General features: G+C 39.9%; 4 protein-coding genes across 4 annotated transcripts; 3 read left to right on the top strand and 1 right to left on the bottom strand.

Moving 5' to 3' along the window:
- Window positions 1-1,653: 1,653 nt before the first annotated feature.
- GCK72_005142 (uncharacterized protein) lies at window positions 1,654-4,678 on the top strand (the record flags this gene model as incomplete). Its single annotated transcript, XM_053725053.1, has 12 exons — window positions 1,654-1,702; window positions 1,753-2,034; window positions 2,079-2,328; window positions 2,376-2,486; window positions 2,537-2,661; window positions 2,706-2,930; window positions 2,978-3,248; window positions 3,305-3,590; window positions 3,636-3,844; window positions 3,912-4,164; window positions 4,217-4,444; window positions 4,493-4,678. 12 exons carry the CDS (start codon window positions 1,654-1,656, stop codon window positions 4,676-4,678), a joined length of 2,475 nt encoding a protein of 824 aa, XP_053589247.1.
- Window positions 4,679-8,504: 3,826 nt separating this feature from the next.
- Window positions 8,505-12,925, top strand: GCK72_005141 (uncharacterized protein; the record flags this gene model as incomplete). Its single annotated transcript, XM_053725052.1, has 8 exons — window positions 8,505-9,177; window positions 9,281-9,660; window positions 9,790-10,961; window positions 11,014-11,176; window positions 11,256-11,387; window positions 11,578-12,368; window positions 12,418-12,742; window positions 12,797-12,925. The coding sequence occupies 8 exons, from the start codon at window positions 8,505-8,507 to the stop codon at window positions 12,923-12,925; spliced, it is 3,765 nt and encodes a 1,254-aa protein (XP_053589246.1).
- Window positions 12,926-13,676: 751 nt separating this feature from the next.
- Window positions 13,677-15,291, top strand: GCK72_005140 (uncharacterized protein; the record flags this gene model as incomplete). Its single annotated transcript, XM_003117068.2, has 3 exons — window positions 13,677-13,803; window positions 13,857-14,616; window positions 14,664-15,291. The coding sequence occupies 3 exons, from the start codon at window positions 13,677-13,679 to the stop codon at window positions 15,289-15,291; spliced, it is 1,515 nt and encodes a 504-aa protein (XP_003117116.1).
- A 583-nt stretch (window positions 15,292-15,874) lies between these two features.
- GCK72_005139 (uncharacterized protein) lies at window positions 15,875-18,605 on the bottom strand (the record flags this gene model as incomplete). Its single annotated transcript, XM_053725051.1, has 6 exons — window positions 15,875-16,076; window positions 16,134-16,472; window positions 16,524-17,448; window positions 17,496-18,116; window positions 18,223-18,459; window positions 18,509-18,605. 6 exons carry the CDS (start codon window positions 18,603-18,605, stop codon window positions 15,875-15,877), a joined length of 2,421 nt encoding a protein of 806 aa, XP_053589245.1.
- Window positions 18,606-19,599: the final 994 nt, after the last annotated feature.

The following is a 19,599-nucleotide window of genomic DNA, read 5'->3' as shown; positions in this document are numbered from 1 at the left end:
AGACTTGAGGGCAAGATCCTGGTCCACTTTCGGAACCTTAAACGAAGGATTGGCGACTGACTGGGTTGGACTGGCCTGGAATATTCATAGAAGCTGATTAGCCATCCTGAATTTTGTTACCATTTGGGCAAGCCCAATGTTGAATTCAACACACTTGACCAAGATCAAACGAAACGAATCATTTATCATCTGAAGTAAAGTTGTGTTATTTCACAATCCAATTGTCTGTTGTATCTCCATCAAAATGCCAATTAAACTTCAATCATATTCCACCTCTATTTCTCTCCAACTTCTTCTTCACTCTCACTTATCAATCCAATCACAATCACACCTTTCCCATCCAATTACTTTTGCAATACGTCAAGTCACGTTCTCTTTTTCTACACTTGCTAACAGTTATTTTTTGTGGGTGTAAGAAGATATAAATTGTTTCAAAGTTCTTCTTTTCTCCGTTTTTCTCCCATCAAACTTTTCGAAAACGAGTGTTCACCAGAGCGTCAAATCCCCTAATTAATAGAGACGTAGTGTGTTGTAAATGAGGTATTCCGGAAAGGGGAGAGGACCGAGTGTCTCGCACCTTTTCACTAACCTTCAATTGATTCTATCAAACGAACGGAACGAGTTGAAAAAAGTGCGGAGATGGTAGAGAAAGAGAGAGTGAAAGAACATGGACAATGCATTCAACACCACTCTTCGGGAGACATACCAATTAGTCATCAACAACATCAGTTTTCAACTTTTTCAATCAGTTTACAACTTTTTTTCAAGTTCAAGGTCCGTTTCCTAAGTTTTTAGAAGTAAGGTAGTAAGCGGAAACGTTTCTTCTGGTCAGTAGTACTACGGTCTAACCAACCCTTCTTCTGGTAGTATCGCTTCCGTTTTTGCCTCGTGAATCTAACACTTTCAAAGCATTTTCCAGCCATTCAGTCTATTAAAATCTGGAAGATGATTGAACTTTCTTGAACTTTTTGTTTTCCAGCTAACACATCATCGATCAAATAAAAAACACTACAAACAGATGAACAGTATTTGGCATTCTTATAAATAAGAAAATGTCAAATTTCTTACTGATCGGTTTTTCTTTTTGTTCAACCAAAACCATTTTTGAAAGCTTTTGTTTCTAAATGTATTTCAAAATGTATTGCTCAGAAAATGAAGAATTTTAGAAATTTCAAAACTGAAAATTCTACTTATCTTAAATCATTTAGGATCAAAGTTCGAACTTTCATCATTTACATCTGATTATTTCACTTCATTTTTTTCCATCGAATCAACACAATTCTGTCTCCAACAACTACCGTAATCTCTACAGTATACCTCCCCCGTCTCCCTCTTCATTTTCAGATAATTGCACTTTCTCAAAAGGTCTAATTGTTCTTTCTCTACTTTTTCCTATCAATGTCAAGAGAGAATTAGATGGAGACACACACAATATGTTGCCCTTCTCTCACTCTCACTGTCTATCTTATCACTGATAACTAATAACTTTTGGAGCAAAAAACGCCGACGACACTTTGAATTGACACTTATTCGTCTAATCTGTTCACCCAACTATTCCTCAAACAATCGTGTAAAAATTTTAGTTGCTCTTTTTCCATTTTTTATTTGATACTTTGGATTTTATTGGAATTTTTCTAATTTCAGAACCACAAAATGGGTAATTTTCGGAGGTGGAAATTTCTTGTGGCACTACTTTTATCATGTAGGTTTTTGCAAAGAATGAAAATTGAGTAACTGAAAAAAAGTTTTCAGTAATCACAATAACAAATTCGAAATCCAGCTATAAGTACGATGGATCGTTGTTTTCAAGCAAAGAACTGGATTATGATGAGACTGATACAAAGGCTATGGGATCGGTTTTCTCGAAATATATGGCTGATTCGGATGCTCAATTGATATTGGATCTGGATGTATTCCGGCATTTCTTTAATTATGCAGAAGCATATAGAGATGGAGCTGAGGAGGGAAATCTGGAACTGATGAAATATGCAGTAGAGATGGTGGAGAAATTGAGAGAATTTGATATATCTATGGGTGAGAGGACAAACAGACACACAGATAGACTATCTTTGTTCCAGCGTGTGTTGGAGATATGATGCATTTGGCATGGACTGGAGTGGAATATGCAACTCATGTGGAAGAGCACAAGAACTGCTCGGATTGCAAGTGTACTCCACTGTTTCAGCAGAAAAAGAGTGAAAGACATTGGATATTCAATGTATTTGATGCAATGGGAAAGGTTCCAGCTGGTATTATGAGTGGAAATAATTTATGGGTTGGATCCTGGAGCACTTGTAGGAAGATTGATGTTGTGAAAAATGCACAAGGGTTAGTTTGAGATAGAGCTCTTTTGAAACATTGAAATATTGTTTCAGCCAAAAATGGAAAGGAAAATACTGCCTGGCTACCATCGACGCATATGAGCGTGACAATCCGTTAGTATATTTTGGAAATATGATGTCCGGAGCACCAGATCGTCATTGTTAGTGAGTGAATTTCAATGAGGGAAATGCGCTCTATTGAACAATATTTTTAGTGAGAAGAATGTGCAAAATGTGACTGATGATGGCTCTTGCTTTGCACTTTTTCCCGTTCTCAAGTTTGGAGTTTGTATGCCAAATACATGTACAAACCATGATGTGAAACGAATGCTGACTTTTGGTAATCCATGAATTATTACAAGGTTTCAGCTACAGTATTTTCAGCTATCAGAGCCACCGAGGCCGCCGTTGGCACCCAATCAGTTTGTAATGTAGACGTGGAATGTCGTGCTGAATCATATTCCGATGCTATGAGTCAGAATAGTTTGGCTATGTTTGCATTGTATTTCCTTATTGCAACAGTGGTTCTTGTTGCATTTGGAACCCTTTTCGAGTTGCTCATCGTAGCGAAAAATCCAGAAGAAGCAGAAGAGAGTAAAGCATTCAAACGTGAGTTTAAGGACACTGTAGCACCTGAAATTCTGAAACATTTTTAGACTGGTTCATCAAATTCATCCTAGCTTTCTCGATGTATTCAAATGGTTCTGAAATCTTGCAATCCAAGAAAAACGACAGAGAAATCAACTCTCTTCACGGTGTCCGATTCTTGAGTATGTGCTGGATTATTCTGGGTCACACCTATTATTACATTGGAACTTCTTTGACAACGGACAATCTTGTACCTACTTTGATCAATTTCCCAAAACAATTTCATACTCAAATAATTGTTCAAGCTCCACTTGCAGTTGACTCCTTCTTCTTTTTGAGGTATTTGATTACACTGGGGGACTAAGCAGACACCTATCAATAGTGCAATATTTTAGTGGAATGTTGGCTGCCTTCTCATTCTTCAAAAAATCGATGAAAGCCCATCCCGATCATCCACCAAAACTGAGTGCCCTCAACTTCATCACTTGGCCAATGTACTATTGGAAAAGATTCTGTCGAATTACACCGACATACGCTGTTGTCATGCTTTTTGATGTCACTCTTTTCTCTTATGTATCAAACGGTCCGTTCTGGAGACCAATTGAGAAACAGGGTTGCCGTATTGCTTGGTGGACTAACTTCATCTATATGAACAACTTTTTGTTGCAAGATAAAGAATGTGTGAGTTCTCAAGGAAGTATGTCCGCTCTACTGCTAATGTTTTAGTGTATGGGATGGACATGGTACTTGGCAAATGACATGCAATTCCATTGGGTATTAATGCCACTTCTCACAATCACCTTCTTGAAATTTGGAATGAAAGCTGGACTTGGATTGTCAGGTGGACTTGTTGCACTGTCTTCTTTGATTCGTCTAGCTATCACTCTCATAAAAGGATACCCGCCAGCACCGATTCTCACTGCCAAACTTCAGATGTAGGTCAGAGTGCGACATATCTACTCATAGTTTTCAAGAGGCATTAAAAATGAAAGATGTTTTCAGAGTTCACCAACTCAACGACTACTGGAATGATGTATACGTGAGACCGTATATCAGATGTACTCCATTCATTGTTGGTGTTGTTGTGGGTTATCTTCTGAATGCTTGGACTTCTCGTGAACAAAAAGATTTGAAAATTAAACTGGAACCGAAAACTGTGCTCATTGGATGGTGTTGCTCAACTGTGCTCGGACTATATGCAGTCTTTGGATTGTTCTGGTTTGCAAAAACGGGAGATATTTCGAAGCCGTGGGAGGTAATTACTGATTTCTTCTATTTAACATTTTTGTCTGATCAAATCATTCCAGATTCTCTACACTGTTTTCGGTACACCAGCATATGCTCTAGCCCTCGGCTGGGTTGTATTCGCGTGTACAACTGGAAATGGAGGCCCAGTTGACACAATTCTCTCATGGAGACTTTTTGTTCCTTTATCGAAAATTACATTCTGTGCCTACTTGCTTCACCCCATTATGCTGCAGATTTACAATTTGAGTCGACCCCAACCATTCCATTTTACAACTTTTGTGCAGATGGTATGTCAACTTTTCCTCAGATTTCTCAATTTATCCGTAAAAATTCAGATTCGGTACACAGTTGAAGCCGTATTCGCTTCCTACACTCTTGCATTCTTCTTCTCATTGGCATTCGAAAAACCATTCAATAAAATCGATGAGATGTTGTTTGACAGCAAGAAGATGATGAATGGAGAGAAAGGAAAATCCAATGAAATGGTCCCACTGAACAAACGAGTTCGAGATAGTGAATAACTTCTCTTTTTAAATTTTTTAGATGTTTTTACTACTCTTTTTTGTATTTTTGATTGATGGCGCAAAGCGCATTTCTCCACAGAATAAAGTTATTAGATTCTGAATTGATTGAAGTTTGAAATTCTTTTTCGAAATGATCATAAAAATACCCGCGAAACCTGAAAATTTGAATTAATTTACTGGCAGGAATGTGTGCTCCACCGCACACAATTCCAGCATTTTTTTCTGGAATTTTCATAATTATTCGCATGTTTATGTCTTATCATTGAAATAAAGTATAGAAATTCATCAATTTTCTCAAATAATCAAGTCAAAATATTTAGCATTTTTGAACTCAAAATAAGTCTTATTTTTCAAGTCGTTTAATGATTATCGCAAAAAAATGTCAAAATTCATGTTTCCAAAATGTATTATGAATTCATTTTTATCTGTGCATGAGAAGTCCGCGCCGCACTCACGCGGCGGCCACGCCCACCCCGATTTTAACGTTGCGTTCAATTTTTGAACACTGCCGCAAGAAATGGGCGTGGCTGCCGCGTGAGTGCGGCGCGGACTTCTCATGCACAGATAAAAATGAATTCATAATAATCAACTATCGCATTATTGATTGAAAATAGTTATTAATCTGCTGAAGTTCGTCAAGAAATATTTATATGCTTCAGTTTTTAATCCTTCGTTCTCAGAACCAATTTTCAGAAAATAAGTTGTTGAAAATTGAATCGAAAACCGGATTTCTAACATACTTCTGTTAGAACCTGAAAATTTATATAGGCCTAAGCCTATTTTAGTGCCCTCCTCAACTGCTATTTTTGGAGTCGAATGGTTTCAAATTTCCGGTTGAGCAGATGTTCCCTTGCACGGTGATTTTTTCCCTACATTAAATTTGGGTTTTTCTTCCATATTTTTGCTTCTCGCTAGGCCACGACCCCGTGAGGCGAATGCGCTCCGCCGGACAATGCAGTGTAATTTTCTCTGCCATAATCTTTTATCAGCTATATAAAAAACTAAAATCAAAATTTTCAAAAAACCCTTCCATAGGAAATTTCTATTTCGATCTAGTTTCTGTAGAAAAAAATTCTAGTCATTTTGATAACTCCTTCATATAGAAAACGAGATTCTTCTGAAGTCACAATCGTCAGTGTTAATTTCTCTTCCACAAACTTTGATGAGGTTTTAAAAAAAAAGAATCCATAAATTGAAAAAAACCTTCCATAGGAAATTTTTATTTAGATCTAGTTTCTGTAGAAAAAAATTCTAGTCATTTTGATAACTCCTTCATATAGAAAACGAGATTCTTCTGAAATTAAAACCCGATGGCCTAGTTTTTGAAATGGCCTAGATTTGAGGCAGCGCACGAAGAAGCTCAGCTTTTACGTGTAATTTAACTAGGGAAAGAAATGGAGTTATGGGTCGAGACTTATATCACTAGAACGGAAATTTTCCACTGATTTCAAATCTGTATTCCAGTTTTTCAGAACGAGTCTGTCAAAAAAGTTATTCAGGTTTTTGTGAGATCTCAGTAATAAAAATGGAAAAGTCACGAAAATCGTCCAAAAATCTAATTCAGTGGGATTGAAATGAACCATAGTATGTTTCAAACGACTGGGAGCATTTTCAGCCGTTTTATGAAGAATCATGGAGATTTTTTATTTTGTTTTCACAAAAACTGTTCTTGTGTGAGAACGTACAAATCGGGAAAGAACGGTCTATCGGGAAGAAACGGATCTGGAAGAAGCGAATCGAGAAGAAGCCTTTTTTGATAATTTCAGTGTCGGAAATAAGAAAACTGTAATTTGAAAGTGTATTATGTAATTATTTACACTTTTAATGGAGAACTTCACTCGATGTACCGTCGTGCCGGAAAATTTTCGCGAAGCAAATTTTCATAAAATCAGCCTGAAAAAACTGCGTTTAAAAGCTAAATAACTAAACTAAACTGAACATTATTTACTTTTCGTTTCTTTCAAACACTGGAACTTGCGAAAAAGCGTTCTTCGCGATTCTTCACTTCCCAATTTGCTTCTTCCCAATCCGTTACTTCATGATTCACCATTTTGCACGATTTGTACGATCTCTCCTGTGTGATTGTAAATGTTTTAGAATTTACAACATTTAATTTATCAGATTATCTTCCAGATGTCTTGAAAACGTAATTAGAAGGTGAATTGATTATAGAATTGCACTTTTTACGCTTCTTATCACCGAAGAACAGATGAATACAGTAGCAATCTCAAATTTTAGATGTTTTCCAGTTAAAACTTTCTGTTTTGATAACAGAAATTCGTTTTTCGAACGATTGTTGAGTTATCTACCATTTTTTGTTTCCAAACGAACACTTTTCATAACACTTTGTCTGCACTTCTACTGCAATTATTTAACCTCAGTTTTCTGTGCCGCGGGGTTGCATCCTTAGCCCCGCCCATTTTTCCGCGCACCATGGGGCGAAAATTTGTCAACGGGAAATGTAGCGAAAAAATCACCGTGCCTTGGCATATAAATGTGGTATAATAAGCGTTTGCAACAGAGCGTATTTTCTCCGTCTCTTCACTGGACAAAAAGGGGGACACACACACGGAGACACACACGAAAGCAATGACCAAGCGACCCTGGCCTCCCTGACTGCCTGCTGTCTCTCGCGGTCTGTCGATCAATCGCTCACACAGCACGCACACACAAAACACTCACTGCTTGGTCTGGCCTGCACTACCCCTCTGTTCCTTTCCTCCTTGGACCGCGACGCACGCACGCAGCGCTCGTAACCCGTTTCTGAAGTCTACAATCTCCCTTCTCCCTACTTCTTCTTTTTCGCAGGCCGGGGTGTGCTGCAGTGCAGGTATTTGAATTTTGCGGTTGTTGCCCGCGCGCCCTTCGCCCGCGTATCAGCACGGCGGGGCCCCACACCGCCACCCCGCTAGTCGCATTCATATGTAGGGGCACGCGTTCAAATAATTCTCTCGCTTCTCTCTTCTTCCCACTGACCCAACCCCGCCTCCTTCTTCTTTTCCTTCTCCTCCTCTATCTGTTCATTTTCCGCTTTCACACAAAAATACAGTTTGAAGAGTCGCAGTAGGGTGAGAAGGTGCCAGTTGAAAGAAGAAAGAGACGAGAAATGAAAGCAAGTGAATTTGAAATTCGCGGGGAGAAGTCCCAATGTCTGCGTCTCTCACACATTTTGAAACCTATAAGAATCTCACATCCGAATTTTTGTACCCAACACCTTGGCGTGAAATACCAGTTGTGGCTACCGCAGTCTGATATTTTTTGACGAAGAAGAAGATGATTACTTCTGAGAAGACCAGACTACCAATTGAGAATCGCTTTTACTACCACCACCTGTCCTCTATCCCCCAATTGCTGTTTATTCAATCTGCTTTCCGTTGTTTTTGTTCGTCGCAAAGGTGCTGCAAGCTTCAATGTGAGATTAGTATTTGCGTTAGTATATTAGACAAGTTATTGCATTCTATATTCCAAGACATTAGTTTTGAGTGAAAACATAGAATTTCTATGAAATGAAAATCTCTCTAATTTTGAATTCCCGCTCCGTGGTGTTGTGCGCATGTCTGAATTTCACTCGTTAAACATCTGCATTTAACATGTTGAACTCAAAAATAAACTGAATATGAAGCTTTTGAAAAGCTGCTTTTCCATAAAATTTAAATTTTACCTCTAAAATTACCTTTTGTTCTCTCAATCAAAAGTTTTCATATAAAATAGTTTTCGTGATTTGTTTCCCAGATAAAAGTCTTTCTCCGTTGTTACTTCTCCGTTCTTCATAATTTGTTAAATATTTCTATATTTCTTTTTTTTCAGAGCCACACACAGAAAAATGGAGAGTCGAAAACGGAAATCCGAGCTAGAGCTCTACATTGACAAATTGACAGATCCGCCGGAGAAACAAAGAAAGATGGCCGAATTCTACAACAGTCTCCGAATGTTTTATAAAAGGCGATGGAATGCACAACTGAAACTTCCACATGTTCAAGGAGTCGAAGTGAATCTCTATCGTCTTTACGACACCGTGATGGCATTGGGTGGTTGGCAAAAAGTGGCCGCTGGTGATAAATGGTCCGATATCGCAGAGATGTTTGGTTGTAAAGACGATATTTTGTGTGGTGATCATGCTATCAAAATTATCTATATGAGGTATTTATCAAAATTCGAACAAGTTGAAACTATCGGCGATGTTGATGATTATGTGGATAATGAAATGTCGAGAAGTCGTGGGAGAAATGCCACATCGTTCTTCGCCACCAATGACTGTCCGATCAGTTATAATCGAAATCATTTGGATCAGCAACTGAGAGATGAAAGAGGACAAATTATCAATGATCCGGACTATGCCAGACTCACAAAATCGTTGATATCAGGACTACCGAATGAAATTGATTTTGCAATGAATGTCTGTATGCTATTATCACACGCGGGTCCGAAACAATTGAGAATAAGTCATGCACCGACACTTCTTACCTTGCTGGTTGCGCATACGGGTGTCTATGATGGTAAGTTTTTTCTAACCAAAAAATAATATATTGATTTTCTTCATAAAAAGTAGATTGTTCGCAAAATTCTATTTGTGAATTTTCTGAAATTATTTTATTTCAGAAGATGACAAGACAATGTTGGAATTAGGACAAGACTGGAAAAGAAGCACACGCCATAACTTCCGAAGCTTCTGGGCGTCTTCTGGTGTTCCATTGGATTTGTTAATGACGTTTTTGGATCGAGAAATCGAATCAGAATACGTTGAAGACGACGATGAATTCTTCACTTCCGTCTCCAACGCATTTAATGTAAAAGATTCGAGATGTTGGCGTCTCAATCAAGTCACAACGATAATTCGAAACCTGTCATTTGAGTCTGCCAATCGAGTCACTATTGTTAAGACATGGCCGGTTATGAAATTCCTGATTATGTGCGCATCTTGCAAATGGTCTCCGCTTTATGTTGCTGCTCTTGATGCTCTTAGTAACTTGGCAACTGATGTGAGTTATCGATAAATTAACATTTTTCCTGATAGATTTCACACGAAAACATTTTTTCAAATGTGTGAGTCTTTGAAACCTGAAATGATTTATTTTTCAATAATTAATTGTTAATTTTTGAAATTTCAGATCGATCTCGCCGACAAAACACTGGTATACATTTCTCAACACGCAATACTTCGCATAATCACTGATGGAATATTCAGTATGGACAAGTTCAAACTTATACGATCTTTGGAAATTTTGACTGGCCTTTGCGGTTTCGAAGGCAACGAATCAATCATTTGTGACTGGTTGAAGCCCGAAACGATAGCTCATATATTTGAAATTGTCGGAGTGAAAGACATTATGATGTGTGTCTACACTCTCGAATGCCTCTACCAAATCTCGGAAATGGGTGACGCCGCTTGTGATATGTTGTCCGAGTCGGCGAAAGCAATTCAACAATTGGTCTCTATGGCAACACTGGAAGCTGTCTCATTCGGTCCTGCCGGTCTAGCTGGAATGAAAGTTGTCGAGTATCAACCGAATTTCCAACAACCCGCTGCCCATCCCCAGCAAGCACAAATTCATCAAGTGCCACACCCTCAAATGAATCAACAATATGGAGGAGGACATCATCCGAATGCTCGTATGCAGCCAGGCCCAAGTCACAATCACCATCCACAGCATAATCATCATCAACAAATGAGTCATCAAGGAACTCCTGCAGCACAAGCACCTCCGATGACTGTTCGGCAAGTTATACAGAATAATCTTGCACTTCAACAAGTACAAAGAGAGCAAATGAATCGAGAACAACATAGTCAACATCATTCTCAAGGTGGATATCCCCAATCGAATGGATTGAGGTTCGATCGTCGCAGTGGAAATATTACCGTCCGTCCGATTGCTCCATCTGCTACCCCGGGAGACAGTCAACTTGAACAGCTGACAGAGAGGTGGATAAAACAAAACTGTGTGTTTGAGCCAGCGATGTCGACTGCACGTGGAGAGCTGTATGCTGCTTACGTGGATGATCTCAGAAATCTGTATCATTCGATGAGTGGAAGTCTCGCGATGTTCAGTGGAGTTATGAAGAACTTGTATCCGGATGTGAATTTTCGAATGGCTCCAAACGGGGTTATGATTGTCGCTCAAGGAATTCGCCTAGTTCGGCCGCACCGTCTCGCTCCAGCAGGTTCTTCTCAAACACCGATGCCCACACCACAAGTAGATTCGAATCCTTTGATGAGAAAAATGTTGATGTCAGAGCCTGAACCACCTGTCGAAAATGGTGTGTTAGTTAATGGACACGCAACGTATGTTTATCTCGAGAAATTTTGAGAATAATAATTATTAGAGACATTTCAGGGAATCTACTGAACCAGTTGAGCAGTCTAAGCAGTCTACGAAGATTACCATTGAACAAAACAAAGAAGAGAAAAAGGAGAAGACACCGAAAGTAGAGGATCAGCAAGAATCGTCGGTAGATGTAGCTGCTCCATCTTCTGATGTAGAGAAGAAAGAAGAAAAGGTATTTTTGAATTTCTGTTGTCTCGAATGCATGTCGCATGAAATTACTGGGTTTTCAATGCCTCTCTTTTCCTTTCTAGGCACATCCGATGACGAACGGAACAATTGAAGTGTGTCAGGAACCGATCAAAGCGGCAGAACTGTTCGACGGAATCGAAAATACTCAAACGGAAGGAAAGGAAGTGTCGATTGAGATTCACGATCAGTTTGTGGTGTGTGCTTCTTTCAGTTTCTTTTTATTAATCTGGTTCCGGTGTCACTTACACCCCGCAACGAGTAGTGTGGTGATTTTTAGCTCCTGAATCCCTTTATCTCCTTCATTTTTATTTTCACTACTTAATTTTCAGTTTCAGTTAACAACCTTAAGAATATGTTTCAAAACCAGTAAAATTAATTTTTCAGAACGAATCGGACAACATGAAAGAAGAAACTGAAAAAGTGAACGGAATGTGCAACGGACACTCGAAACCAAAGAAGGAGTCTGTGGCAAGTCGTGCTGCTCATATTGTTGCGGTAGCGGCTGCGTGTAATGGTGATTTGGAGAAGATGAATGGAGATCCAGTATGTAATGGGAATAAAGAAGGAGAAGATAAAGAAGAGACGAAGGAAGATTCAGTGAAAGAAACAGATGAAGGAGAGGAAGTTGAAAAGGAAAAAGAAGAGGAGGCTTCAAAAGAAGTATCCACTGATCTTGAAACTACGAAACGAAAATGTGTCCCTGTCGCGTCGACGGTAACCGATTACATGTGTGATTGGGATTGCTGTTCATTGTACTATTCCTCCTCTTCTCATGTTCTCAAGCACTTATCCGAAGATCACGTAGCAGAGGATCTCCGTCTTTTGTGTCGCTGGAATGGATGTTGTGATCCAACACCACGTAATCGTTGGTCACTCATCACTCATATACAAGATACGCATTGCAATGAGACACAACTGAAATTAGGTGCTCAAAAGAGAAGAGATGGAACTGCTATTGCTCGACCTATGCAACGTCCGGATATTGTGCCACGTGACTTGAGTAATCATCCAGGATACGCTAAGAATGCAGCATATGAAGCCATCAGAAGACACGCTCTGAACTTTTTGACTCGTGAACTCACTGAGGAGCCTGAAGGACCAGTGACGAAGAGCATCCGGTTGACGAGTTGTCTTATTCTGAGAAATCTTGCAAGATACTCATCTGATGGAAGACAGTAAGTTAACTTTTGAAATACAATATACAAGTTATACTTTTTTTTTCAGAAAGCTCCGCCGTCACGAATCCCACATATGTGTGCTGGCGTTGTCCCGATTAGAAAGCTCCCATGCCCTTTGTCAATTGCTGTCCGAATTGCATCAAACCCCTTCGGCTGAAGAGGAACAACAGAAGTCATTGTCACAAGCTCCATCGTCAGCTTCTCTGTCATCGATGGGTGGAAGCTCCTCGCAGCTTCCCACTGTTCCTGACTCGCCGACTCCAACAACGACGATGAAGACACCATTCAGAAAACCGAGTGCGGTCAACAGGCCAATAGCACCTGTAAATCGGATGTTAAATTTCTCCTCATTTACGGCAACCCCTGATAAAGTTCGTGCTTGATCGCATCCTGTCTGGGATCACGTTTATTCAAATTGTTTTTAGCCGTCCACATCTTCTCCCGCACCATTCGTTAGCCCTTCACATCGCCATCAGACGATTCAGCAACACCTTCCAACACAACCATCTCCATTAGTTCAAACTACACCACTCCGCGCTGGCGCTGGAATTTAGAAGTTTTCCACGCGGGTTTCTTCTTCAAACTTAACCTTTTTCTACACCTTGTTATTCGCATTGTTTGTCATCCCATCCTTCTGTGGTCCATTACCTCTTTTTTCACTTTCACTTATTTTTGTGTGTGTGTTTTTCTGTTTATTTTTTTGTCAAATCTACATCATTCAACACGATCGTAGCGGGCAGCGCCACCGGTCAATTACTTTATACTTTGTACTATTAGGGGAAATCGCAAAATCAGTAATCTAATTTATCTGTCAATTTTCTGAACACACAATATTGGTGAAACATTGGAACATACACGGGTCGTTCCTTCATTCTCTCGTTCTCCTTCTCCATCTCCTGCTCCGTTTCTCTATTCCGGCTCTCTCTAACATTTTCTGTATTCAATATATTCCAAAACACGGTCGACTTGATTTTTAAGAAACCACAAAAGATCTTCTCTCTCAACATCTCCTTTATTCTCTCGTTATTCTACGTTATGCTTCGAGAATATGTTTGATTGTTTTACTGTATTTATTAACCTTAAATTTTCATGTTCATCAATCCACATATTCAGTCCTCTCTATCTCCTCGGCATCCAATAAAATTCCGACTTTCATTCTCTTTTTAATCCAATAAAATCTCAATTCTTTGCACAATTCGGACGATTTTTCAGACGAAGTTGTAGACTTTTTGGTTATACTTTCAAATCTAAAATGTCAGAAACATGAAATTAATGATAATATTTAATAGGGTGTAACCCTAAAGTATGGCATCAGAAAGGCCTATTTCACTATTCGACGATGACGATCAAGAGATCGAACCGGATGGTGTCGACGTTGTGAAAAGGAATGTTGCATATTATTTCCACCCAGACGTCGGGCATTTCCATTATGGTGTGAACGAGATTATCGACTTTTAAAACATTCCAAAACACTTGAATTTCCAGGTCAACTCCATCCGATGAAACCACAACGATTGGTAGTTTGCAACGATTTAGTTGTTTCCTACGAGATGGCCAAATACATGACGATAGTCGAATCACCGAAACTAGAAGCAGAAGATATTGCAGTGTTTCACTCACAAGATTATGTCAATTTCTTACAAACTGTCACTCCAAAACTAGCATTGACGATGCCCGATGAAGTATTACGAAAGTTTAATATTGGAGAAGATTGTCCACTTTTCGCTGGAATCTGGGATTATTGTACACTATATTCGGGTGGTTCTGTTGAAGGAGCTCGTCGATTGAATCATGGAATGAATGACACTGTTATCAATTGGCCCGGTGGACTTCATCATGCGAAACGATCAGAAGCTTCTGGTTTTTGTTATGTTAATGATATTGTTTTGGGCATTCTTGAATTGCTGAAATATCACAAACGAGTTCTATATATTGATATTGACATACATCACGGAGACGGAGTACAAGAAGCATTCAACAATTCTGATAGAGTCATGACTGTCTCGTTTCACAGATTCGGAAATTATTTTCCTGGATCTGGAAGTATTATGGATAAAGGTGTTGGACCTGGAAAGTATTTCGCAATTAATGTTCCACTTATGGCTGCGATAAGAGATGAACCTTACGTGAAGCTATTCGAAAGTATTATTAGCAGTGTCGATGAGAACTTCAATCCAGAAGCGATTGTTCTTCAATGTGGATCTGATTCTTTATGTGAAGATCGATTGGGGCAATTCGCTTTATCGTGAGTTATTCTATAAAGAATTATTGATTTTATTTTCCAATTTTTAGATTCAATGGCCACGCTCGAGCCGTGAAATACGTGAAAAGTCTCGGAAAACCCCTGATGGTTCTCGGTGGCGGTGGGTACACTCTTCGTAATGTTGCTCGATGTTGGGCACTCGAAACAGGTGTAATTTTGGGACTTCGAATGGGAGATGAGATACCTGGAACATCACTTTACTCTCATTACTTCACTCCGCGTCTTCTTCGTCCAAATTTGCTACCGAAAATGGCCGACGCTAATTCAGCGGCTTATTTACAATCGATTGAGCAGGAAACGCTGGAATGTTTGAGAATGATTCGAGGAGCTCCGTCGGTTCAAATGCAGAATATTGTTGGAATTCGATTAGATGAGATAGAGCAGATTGAAGAAAATGAAAGAGAATCGCAGTCGACAATTGAGCGAGAAGTATACAAAGTGTCGGAGAAAATGGAAGAAGAATGCATTGTGCAAGAACGTTCGAAATCGCCAGCCGCCGCATTTCCACCTGGACAAGATCCACGAAGAATCGGGCAATATTGGGGTTACGAAGGATCTGAATTAGCCCCGCCAAGAAGTCGATCGGATATTATTGAAGAGGAGAAATATGAAGATCAAGACAGGCGGAAGAACCTGAATATTCCCGGGATTCCTTGATTTTTGTGTAATTTGTTGTTTTTATATATTTCATTGTGGTATAATCACGTTATGTATTATTCGTTTCGGTGTTTTCCCATCTGTTTATATCGATCTCCCTTCTTTTCACATTCTTCACATCTCTTAAATTTTAAGTAAATTAACATTTTTAGAGTTCTAAAGTGTTCATTCACATTATAACTTCAAAGTGTACAAACTAGTCAAAAAGGAGATGAGCGGATACTCCCGAAGGTTACCCGCAAACTAATGGAAATGAATGAGAAAGTTGTGAGTAGTGGGGAGAAGAGTACACAGGAAGGAATCAGGAACAACCGATGCAATATTCACAGAAATAATCACATTTACAGTTAAACATATTACAGGGAAGGGGGCAAACGAAAACAAAATAGTGAGTTAAATGGCAATCTAATTGCGGAAAGGGACGAAAGAAAAACGGATAAAAATTGAGTGTGAACCCGTACTGAAAATTAAACATGTGGTTTCGATCTGACTGGAAAAAACCTGTAGAAAGTGGGAGGGATGGGACATTGAAAACGCGGGATAAGAAGATAAAAATCAAAAACAAACAAGAAAGTGAATAAAATTAATGTCGGGAGGCAAGGGTGATTGGGCTGGAAGCAGGGGAGGGGGTTGAACTCGACACAGAATCCGATGAGATGATTTCGACGATGTCTCTGGCAAGGTGGACGACGCGTATGTCGATGTTGTGAATGTGTCGAGAATTGCCACGTGCCATTTCTTCAACGATTGGGGCGAGTCCAGAGTCCATGTACATGTCGATGTATCTGAAATCACTAAAATTAGGTAAACTCTCATATATTTTTTCCAATATTTAAACTCACCCTTTCTCGTACGTTGGAGCATTGTTCTTCTCTCGATGCTGTAAGACGTGATGGACTCCCCACAGACACCACATGATCGCTCCATTCGATTTGGACTCTTGAACAATTCGTCGGAATGGGATGAATGATTTGTAGGAGACCATGGCCGAAGGAAGAGACGGGTATTGTTCGATGAGCTCCAGTAGCTTCTCACATGCATCCTCTCTTTGCTTTTCGCATTCCCATCCGTTTCCGTTTGTCAGAAGATTGGCGAGAATTCCGGCGGCGAAGTACGATCGTTCCACTTCGCGGTATCGTCCTTTCGAATCGACTTCATTGAACAAACCGTCGAGGCATGAGCTGAAAAATGAAGAAATGAGTTTTTCAAAATTTAGGAGTCTGAAAACATACATGAGAACAGAAATATACTCGTACTTGCACAATTGACCCATATGGAGCTCTTCGACTTCAGACAAATTGTTCAGAATACCGAGAACCTTCGTTTGTACATTTCCGTGGTAATCGAATGCTTTGAGGATCTTGAATGCGGTTTCGATACCATCGGCCTCCAGGAATGCTTTGCAAGTCTCCGCACATTCGTCAGTAAGATTCCAAAGAGCGCTCAAAGTGAACTTCAACGTGTAGAGAGCATTGTCGTTGTCTCGTTCATGTCCCTGTCGGTAGTCTCGTGTGTACGCTTCTAAGTAATCTCTCATGATTTTGACAAGATGCGAGACATATTTGGTGTCTGTCGTCAATGTCTTGGCTTCCGATGGTCTCATTTTCGGTGTGACAATTGACACAATAGCTATCGTCATTCTCTCAACACTAGCATCTCTGTTCAACAGCATCGTATCGAGAGCCACTTTACAAGTACGGTAGAAATCGATTCCTTCCAAATGGAGAAGATAGTCATTGCAGATGGTGAGCCACACGTTCTTCTGAAGTTGAGTCATTGTTCGATATTGCTCAGCGGCGTCAAGTGATCTCTCGATACAATTGATGACCTCCTTCACTGATAATCTCTTGATCCGTTTCATTTTGCAAAGATGATAGAGACACGCGCTTCCAGCGATTTGAACAGGCAACGTGGCAAGACCTTGTTGCATTGAAATACAAACGAGACGGAGACATTCTTTTAGCTCTTCTTGCGAAAACTTGTCATATCCAGATTGCAATTGATAGTAGACAGAGTGAAGTGTGTGGGTGATGAATGCTGGTCTATCGAGGCTTGCGTAATATTCCAATGCGTGGAGAATAGACTTCCGGGACACCGTATTGATCACTTGAAGGTTTCGATTTGGAATTTCGATGAGGGATGAGTCGAGTGGGGTCGCTGAAAATTCATCAAATTTATGAAAATTATTCATAATGATTTCTTACCAAGCAAACTGATCTGCTCCAATTTCGGATGAGCTTCGACAATCTTCTCAACGAAAGCCAACGCCCTATCGGTTCCAAACTGAACGATACTCAACCCAGACATGTCAATGGCTCTCAATTCTGCCCATGGTGTTGATGTTCCGCTTTCAATGGCTTCGACTGATCGATTGTAGATTCCAAGTGCCAAATCGAGATGAGCATCTTGTGATGTTTCTTGCAAGAAGTCTGTGTTCACTTTCCTTGAAATATCCAGTACTCGTAGCTTTGTTAAATTCGAAAGCGTCTCCGTCACGTCTCCTTTCAGAATATTCAAGTTATACATAATGAGAACTTCGAGTTGTTTGAGGCTCGCAATGCACGAGATATCGGTAACGCACGTGCTTGAAATGTCCAGGAAGCGAAGACTCTTCAGATTCGTACCAATTAGAGCCAATGTGTCGTTCGCAGTGCTTCTATTCGCGAATGCAAGACTCTCCAGCTGCGGAAGCTTCTTCGCCACGTACAACGGCCAGTTGGAGGTGATTCTGAGTTTTCCACTGAGATCGAGATGTCGAAGTTGTTGGCGTGAAGTTTTGTTGAGTGCCAAATCGAGTACATCTGCCACTTGAATCTTGTTTGTGTCTGAAAGGAAAGGAACAAATGAGTTTGGACATCTTGAAATGGTGTGAGAATTTCAGAAAGAAACGTCACTCTGATTTCTCGAAACTGGCAAAGAATTAAAACTCACTTGGGAAGTAATCAATGTCGCCAAGGCGGAACGAGACAAGGTTTTGATTTGAGCAAAGTTCCAGGTCTTCCAGTTCCACCTTGTTTCCCATCAAATCAATTTTATTGATTTGGAAATTCGAACTGCTGCACATCGTCTGAAGTGTTCGATGATTGAGCCTCTTCTTCCGGCGGAGAACCTCGAAGATGTCGTTACTGCACGAGGCTACCAGTTGGTGATCGAACTCTGGCAGAGAATCTGAAATGAGAGTTGATTGAGATGGATCAAGATAATTCAACCGATTTACCATTTTCAATGAGCTCTGCAATTCGATCGGTCGCCAACCTTGAAAGCCTCGGAATCGGTGAGGTGCTGCACGCCGCTGCGGCTACATTCTGATCCATATCAGATGAAATCTGGAAATGAATTAATGAGTATCGAGGATTTTAGGGAGGAGTGAACGAGCGACAAGTGATAGAGAGTAAGAGAGTATGAGGAAGCTAAATAAATATTTAGTGGAACTCCCATCTCTCTACTCTACGAGTTAGAAATGTAGGTTGCAATTTATAGAAAAGAGAACAAACAGTAGAAGAATTTGGCTGGGGGCACCCCTTGTGTGAAGTTTGAAAATAGAAGAGAATAGAGAGATGGAAAAGGGCGTAGAGAGCAGACTGGTTCCAGACACTTACACAATGAAAGTAGAAAAAAAGGAGAAGACGAGAAAAAAGGCAAGGGTACGAAGAAAGAGGAAGAGGTGAGAAGAAGAGAAATATCTTGGGGATATTATATATTCTGATCGGTCCTCACTCTCTCCTTCTCTTCTAACCCGCGGAGCGCGATTGCTCTTTTAATACAGAACTATTTTTTCTGCATAGCTCAAGGGATTTTAATGAGTTTTTCTATGTTATTTACAGAAAATATATTTCAACATGAAAAGGAATTCGAAGAACACTAACACTTATCGATAATCGACTAATTTTTCACCGTCTGCGTCTCTTGTTCTCGACCTTAACGTCTTCTTCTTCTTCTTCTTACTTCTTCATTTTCCTCCAATCAAGAGAACAATTACGTCATGAGAACAGTACGATGTTGAAGAAAAAAGGAGAAAAAAAAGAGTCACATGTCATTACTGGGGGGAACCCCTCTTCTATATTACATGTGACACTGGAAAGAGGTAACCTATCGATATCTTTTTCGGTTTCATTGCACGCAAACTCGTGTGCGTGTCTGTTGTCGTTTTGGTGAAGAAAACGGAGTAGAGGAATTCGAAAAGTCGATGATAATTGTTTCGAATACACACATAGAAGACGACGCATCAGGTGGTGGTCAACAATCCATAATGAGAAAAGATACGGAGGCAGAGAAGAGAAGTATGATCTACGCTCTTTGAATCGTCAT

The sequence above is a fragment of the Caenorhabditis remanei genome, chromosome II (genome assembly GCF_010183535.1).
Source record: "Caenorhabditis remanei strain PX506 chromosome II, whole genome shotgun sequence".
Taxonomy (NCBI): Eukaryota; Metazoa; Nematoda; class Chromadorea; order Rhabditida; family Rhabditidae; genus Caenorhabditis; species Caenorhabditis remanei.
This window is presented reverse-complemented; position numbering and strand designations above follow the sequence as displayed.